Consider the following 7,853-nt stretch of genomic DNA (forward strand, 5'->3'; position numbering starts at 1 on the left):
TATTTAACAAAACATTGTTTTACTGACCGGTGCATTAATCATATTGGTTTGGTTTATACTTAGCTAATATTGACAGACCTTTTATGGGGAGACAAACCATGTACGTCATCTAATGTTTAATGCAATTCTATTCTATTTTAGCTGTCTCTGCATTTGGCAAGAAATTCTCCTCATTTTGGTGAGATAGCTCTGGAAGGTGAGTTGCAATACTTAACTTAGGTGCAATCCAATAAACATAGACTAGTGAAACATGTCATATATATATATATATATATATATATATATATATATGTATGTATATGTGTGTGTGTGTGTGTATATATATATATATATATATGTATATGTGTGTATATATATATATATATATATGTATGTGTGTGTGTGTATATATACACACACACACACACATATATGTATGTATATACAGTATCTCACAAAAGTGAGTACACCCCTCACATTTTTGCAAATATTTTATTATATCTTTTCATGCTACAATGTAAAGTAGTAAGTGTACTGCCTGTATAACAGTGTAAATTTGCTGTCCCCACAAAATAACTCCACACACAATATGATACAATATTTCTTCTACAACATGGTATTTCTCCTATACAATGCTAACATTGATACACATGAACTCCCAAGATGATTCTGCGAATGAAATAGAAAGATCATATTCCATGTCATGAAATAATTTGCATAATTTGTATCAACACAAACCTACTTGTTTCAAACAGTTTTAGACTGACTTCATTGTAGTTAGACAGACAGATGGGTGGATATATAGACAGACAAGACAGACAGATTGCACTTGCATACCTCAGTTTGGACTTGGGCACAGAAATTCTAAGAAGTCACGTTTCCACAACTACCCTAGAAGTCAAAGCTCAAAATGCAAATAAATAGAGTCAAATTGTGATTCAGACTCCACCCTGCATCTATGTAGGCAACCAGCATGTTTGAAAGTAGAATTTGTAGTTTTTCTAAGCTAGCATCTTACCTTGATACTTGTTTTCCATTGTCCTCATATATTTTGTAATATGCAAATAGATGCCCTAAATGGAAAAGCTAATTGCCTTAAAGGACCACTATAAGCACCCAGACCACTTCAGCTTAATGAAGTGGTCTGGGTGCCAGGTCCATCTAGGATTAACCCTGCCTGCTGTAAGCATAGCAGTTTCAGAGAAACTGCTATGTACATATGGGTTAATCCAGCCTCTAGTGGCTGTCTCATTGACAGCCGCTAGAGTCGCTTCCGCGCTTCTCACTGTGATTTTCACAGTGAGAAGATGCCAGCATCCATAGGAAAGCATTGAGAAAGCTTTCCTTTGAGACTGGCTGAATGCGCACGTGGCTCTTGCCGCGCACTTGCATTCAGCTGATGACGGTGGAAAGAGGAGGAGAGGCCCCAGCGCAGAGGGAGCCCAGCGCTGGAGAAAGGTAAGTGATTTAACCCTTCCTCTCCCTTCAGCCCGGTGGGAGGGGGGCCATGAGGGTGGGGCACCCTCAGGGCACTATAGTGCCAGGAAAACAAGTTTGTTTTCCTGGCACTATAGTGGTCCTTTAAATTGCGTCACCCCATTTTCTATTTTCTACAATTACTGTCTTTATAGGTCTTGTAGACAAATTTAGACTTTACTCAATTTCAGGCAGTTTAGTTTTATAGTGTCGTTTCATACAGATCCGCATTGCATTAGCTGCAGTATAAACACTCGGTTGCATGAAATCATGATCAACCAACTTGAAGTGCCTAATAGTGAATTAGGCACAATTTTTAAATTCACTACTTCTGTATTAATACATGTAAAAATATATGTAAAAATAAATAAATCTAATTATTAAAAAGTGTGTGTTAACAAAGCATGCAGACCTAAAAAGACTTTGTTAATAACTTTTTTTAAACTTGTCATTTTTCAAAGTTGCACCTCTGCAGTTGGGTTAATGGCAAGATAAGCAGTGATAAAGATTTTGCACCGTGTGCAGTATCTCAGTATCTGGGAACGGCCATATTGTTTTCCTCTGCTCATGATGTCTGCTCTCGTTTTACTTTATGGGATTCATATTACTGATGGATTGTGGGTAAATATTATTGGCAACTGAAAGTATTTTATATATCTGCAAGGGATATAAAAGAATTGTAACAACAAATACTTATTTTATATCTGTATTTGGCCATTAGAGTGAACAATGTGTGTACGTTTGGGTGTGTATGTGTGTGTGTAGAAATATATATATATATTAGTCAAGCTGCATGTCTTATGGCACACCAGAATAAATTTGCACATGAAAAAGTTTTTATTTATACAGTGGATGAGTATAGATTGTACATAGAAAGTGCAGATAACAGTACAGGCATGTAAACGTCAAATACCATACCCATAACCACTAATTGTCACAGAGTTTTGCTGCACATGCAATAACCTTCCAATGCTTTCCTGTGAGAAAGCATTGGATTGGCTGAGATCATCAAGATTGATGATCTCAACCATGGAGGTGGAGCTAGGCAGGGCCAGCTGCAGCCAGACCGGGGCGTGGGAGAAACGGTGAGTTAAATGAATTTTTACTGAGGTCGACAGGGGCCGATACCTAAACAGCCACTTTAGGATTATAGTGTCAGGAATACATGTTTGTATTCCTAACACTACAGTTCTCCTTTAATAATACCAGCCTGTTCTGTGACAGAAACCTGTGGTGCATTGCAGAGGTGCAATGATTAGGTTACTTTCTTCTCTCACTTGAGTTTCATGGTCACAGCTCTAACTTATGTGTCAGCTGCGTATATAAAAATGATAATTCATTCTGTGTTTTGCTTTTTTGTATTGTCTACTATTTCAACTTTTCTCCTTAAATCTTTCCTGCACGTTCCCCCAAATAATGGATAACAGAGAGTGGAGATAACATCATGGAAAAAGACTATGAAGAAACCTTCAATAATTACATTGCAGCATGGAACTCTGGGTATAAAAGTATGTATTTCAGTTAGCCTAGTATTATATTATTCAGACTTAATTGTGAGAGAATTTGAAATGTGTTTATTTTATATAGATAAACATAAAAAGCATAAAGTCATCATTTTCTTCAACTTTAATATGTATAGTAAAATATAGCCTTTCTTGACACAGATTATGACCCTTGAATTGTGTGTAGGGCAATTTTGTTGAACCTTTTTTCTGAGCTGTATAAAGAGATTTATTATGTATTAATAGCATACATTCAGGGCCGGCGCGTCCATAAGGCGGCACAGGCGGCCGCCTTAGGGCGCACCGGCTCTGGGGGCGCAAAATTCCAGTGACCGGCAGGAGGGAAGTGCTCCCTCCTGCCTGGTCACCTCCTGGATCCCCGGAGCTGCTGGGAGGCGTGCGGCTGACTGGATTAGGAGGCGGCGAGGGAGCTCTCTGATCTCTCTGACCGGCTCCCTCGCGCGCCTTTTGCTGATGCCGCGGGAGCCGGAATATGACGTCATATTCCGGCTCCCGCGGCATCAGAAAACAGCCTGCGAGGGAGCCGGTCAGAGAGATCAGAGAGCTCCCTCGCCGCCTCCTAATCCAGTCAGCCGCACGCCTCCCAGCAGCCCCACTGGACCACCAATGAAAGACCCACGCCAGCACTCCAGGTAGGGAGGCTGGGTGGGAAATTTAAATTGAATTTATTGTTAATTACTTTATTAATTACTGTGTGTGTGCATGTGAGTGTGAGTGTGTATGTGTGTGAGTGAGTGTGTGTGTGTCTGTCAGTGTGTGTGTAAGTGTGTCTATGAGTTTGTGTGTGAGTGAGTGTGTATGTCAGTGTGTATGTGTGTCTGTGAGTTTGTGTGTGTGTGTGTGTGTGTGTGTGTGAGTGAGAGTGTGTGTGTGTGTCTGTCAGTATGTGTGTGTCAGTGTGTGTGTAAGTGTGTCTATGAGTTTGTGTGTGAGTGAGTGTGTCTGTCGGTGTGTGTGAGTATGTCAGTGTGTGTGTGCGCATGTGAGTATGTGTGTCTGTCAGTGTGTGTGTGTTCGAGTATGTGTCTGTGAGTTTGTGTGTGTGTGTGAGTATGTATTTTTCTGCATGCCTGTCTGTATGTATGTATCTGTATGACGGTATGCCTCTGTATGTATGTATGTGTCCGTATGCCTGTATGTCTTGTACGTATGTTTCTGTATGTCTCTGTATGCATGTATGTAACTGGATGTATGTTTGTCTCTGAATGTCTGTATATATGTCTCTGTATGCATGTATGTAACTGTATGCCTTTATGTCTCTGTATGTGTGTGTCTGTGTGTCTCTGTATGCCTGTATGTCTTTGTATGCATGTTTCTGTATGTATGTATGTGTCTGTATGACGGTATGCCTCTGTATGCATGTATGTGTCTGTATGCCTGTCTATATGTATGTGTCTGTATGACGTTATGTCTCTGTATGCATGCATGTATCTGTATGTGTGTATGTCTTTGTATGCCTGTATGTATGTGTCTGCATGCCTGTATGTTTCTGTATGCCTGTATGTCTGTATGTATGTGCCTGAATGTCTTTGTATGTATGTTTCTGTATGCCTGTCTGTATGTATGTGTCTGTATGACGGTATGCCTCTGTATGCATGCATGTCTTTATATGCCTGCATGTCTCTGTATGCATGTATGTCTCTGCTTGTATGTCTCTGACTGTATGTGTCTGTATGTCTCTGTATGATTATTTCTGTCTTTGTATGACAGTGTACCTGTATGACTTTGACTGTGTGACTGAAAAATGATGCATGTGTGCCTGTGGCTTGGGAGGAAAGACACACAGGTGAAGATGCATTTTTTTTTTTTTAATGAGGGTTGGGGGCGCCAAAATGCATCTTCGCCTGTGTAACTAAAAATCCTAGCACCGGCCCTGCATACATTTCTATACAGTCAAGGTACTGTAGAAATCATGCTTGAAAAAAAAAAAAAGAAATCAGTACTTTTCTGCCACCTAGTGGCAGAATCCTATCACTGAATAGAAGCTTGATCTGCTACTTAAAGGCTCATTATAATGTCAGGAATACAAACATGTATTCCTGACACTATAGTGCCGATATGGCTGTTTAGGTTCCTGGCCCCTCTCTGATTGGGCTGAACAAGTGATTTTACTCTCCCTTTCTACCATGTCATGCTGATCTTGTTGCAGCTGGCTCCTCCTTCATGACTGAGATAATCAATTCTGATGATCTCAGACTCTGTCAATAGGAAAGCAGTGGAAGGCTATTGTGCATGCGCAGCAAAACGCTGTGCCAATCAGCATCTCCTCATAGACATGGTTTGAATCAATGCATTTCCATGGGGAATTTTCAGCACCTATATTTAATTAGAGCTGTATTAAACTGTTTAACTTAATATTGTTTTTGTTTATTTTGCACCACGGTTTGTAATGTAAGGTAATGTGTCTGTAGTGTTAGACCTGATGTTGTGCTATTTTATGTTTGGATAAATATCGGAAAATAATTCTGTCTGATTAATGACTTGAATAATGTAATGGATCCAGTACACTGCAAGATTTAAATGTGCTTTATTATTATCAGAAAAGAAACAGGGATAGGGCTAGATCTATACAATTTATATAGCTTGCAAAACAAATACAGTTTATGTATTAATTTATGTTATATCCAAGCATGTATTGGTTCGGATAAATAAGGACCTGTTATCTTCTTTGTTTCTATTTTAGTCCAAAAGGAATATCGAAGATTTCATGGTTAATGACAAGATGATCTTTCAAAGATGAAGAAAAAGTACCGAATACAAAACTCAGTAGACAAGCCAAGGTTTATTATTTAAACTGTAGAAAAGACGCCGAAGGATCAAATACTTTTGTGAACCTACTTCTAAAGAACACAGAATCTGAAAATTTTACAGACAATTATTTTGCCACAGAAACCTATTCTGTTTGCAGAATAGCAATGTTCCTCTGTCGAAGTTATACTCAGAGTTCATGGATTCCGCACTTAATTTTAACATGGTTTGTCTTCATATATTTTTTTTCCATGATCTCCACTGACAAACTATGTACAGAGAGCATGGAGCAACTCGTTCCACTATTCCTGTAACATTCCACTTCTGACCAATGGTACCTTGTTACCTAATAAGTAATACGATCCCTTGCTCCCTCTGATTGCAATGGGAGCAATAAAACCAAATCTAAGACGCTAGACGTCTGCATTGAAAAGAACTTCAAGGTGAGGACCTAACACTGTTCATCTTTCTGAAACACGAGGCCATAGGACTCTGAAAGGCAGTGTGTTGACTGGCTGATTTATAAATCGAAATTAAAATACTAGCCAGGCATTTCTGTCAGCTATCAGTAAGCCATTACTTAGCCATGCAAATGGCAAACTCCATGTTCGTCCTTTTCCTTTCAGAGTAAGCTTTTATTTATTTAATTATTTATTTTTGGTTACTTTTTATTTTACGTTTATTTCAAAACAGCCTTAACCATTTCAGTTTAATTTAATCATATACCTCATATTTATTTTGCGCTCCAGGGTATTTGTGTATTATTTTTATACGTTTTCTTTTGAATTATAATTAGCACATAGGGTATCTCTAGAAGCAATAGAGAGCAGACAAAGAGCACAACATAATACAAGGTGTGGGGAGCATGGCATCCTCACTATCCTTTTCTGTAGACTGTGCAATTCAAGTCCTAAGCCATTGCCAGTGGGCATGCTCAGAGAGATAACAAGCTCTTCACAAGCAAAATTCTCCTATTTCTGAAGCATGTTACCATACGGAATAAGTCATCTATACCTTGAACTACTCAACTATTGTAAAGTTGCTCCTGTGTTCGCTTATTGTTGGGCCTTCCCTGTTCTATTGAGCATGCTCAAAGCTATCAGTCTCATTGGTCAATCCATTGGCGCTTCCATTAATTTTGGGTTGCAGCAACCAATTATCATGTCTAATTGTCTATGCAACAAATTACAAATTTTGGGGAGGGCGGGCAATACCATGTTCATATTGACAACATTTCAATGTTATGTATAAGAATTTATTTGAATATGTGCTATTGAGAAACTGGATTGATATGTTTTTTTATCTAACCCCTGTGTGTATGATGTTTCCAAGTTAGTGGCATGTTTGACTCCTTTAAAGACACATTGCCAAAGGCTAGTAGCCATATAGCCTGTAAGATTTGTCTTTTGTCCTACTGCATGGCTTGCTACTAAAGTAATTTGCACGGTTTCATCTCATTTTGATAATTGCAGCTTCTTGTTGGGCACATTTTTAAATCTTTGTTTCTCCCATGTAGATTTCACTTCTTTTTTTTAAAAAAACAAAACAAAACAACTAAATCTGTGCACTCAATGTTTTTGATGATGTGAACAAAAGCTATGATGAATGGGTAAAATAATGTGATATTGAATGTTGGAATGCAGTCTCCTATAGAATTTTTTGTAAGATTTGCCTAAATAATCTGTTAACTGTTTGGGTTCCACGATGTTATAACCCTCTGGCTTTCAAATAGTTAAAAATTATTTTGCTGTGTGTATTTCATCTTTCCTACTTAATAATAACCACTGTATTATTATGTATAAACTTAAAGATTTTGTGTTATGTTACTAGGAAACGTTTCCTACATTGCTCCATTCTCCATCATTAGAAAATAGTTTTTCTTTTCTCGAGACACTGTTTGCGTTATATAAAGCAAATTTGGGTAAAACTTCTAAATATGCAGGAATCATCTTTACAACCAATTCCTGTACAACCAATAAATAATTTCTATTGACTGTCTTACTTTTAGTACTTTTACGCAGAGCTGCTTTATTTATAATTAACAGTGTCTAATATAGAGTATATGTCTTAGTCTCATAATGTGCAATTTTGTCAGGCGTATTTGCACACCTATGTTTCTTAATGTTA

The 7,853-nt window shown here is 38.1% G+C and overlaps 1 protein-coding gene across 4 annotated transcripts in view; it reads left to right on the plus strand.

Annotated features, from left to right (window-relative positions):
• BSN (bassoon presynaptic cytomatrix protein) overlaps window positions 1-7,853 on the plus strand; it is a 343,114-nt gene extending 335,261 nt beyond the window's left edge. For 3 of the 4 annotated variants that reach the window (XM_063426133.1, XM_063426135.1, XM_063426136.1), the window contains 3 exons: window positions 142-196; window positions 2,883-2,963; window positions 5,662-7,853. In XM_063426133.1, the coding sequence (XP_063282203.1) occupies window positions 142-182 (41 nt within the window). In that variant the 3' untranslated portion in view covers window positions 183-196; window positions 2,883-2,963; window positions 5,662-7,853. The remainder of the gene's footprint in view (window positions 1-141; window positions 197-2,882; window positions 2,964-5,661) is intronic. The other variant, XM_063426134.1, reaches the window with a different exon arrangement.

This window comes from Pelobates fuscus, chromosome 7 (genome assembly GCF_036172605.1).
Source record: "Pelobates fuscus isolate aPelFus1 chromosome 7, aPelFus1.pri, whole genome shotgun sequence".
Taxonomy (NCBI): domain Eukaryota; kingdom Metazoa; phylum Chordata; class Amphibia; order Anura; family Pelobatidae; genus Pelobates; species Pelobates fuscus.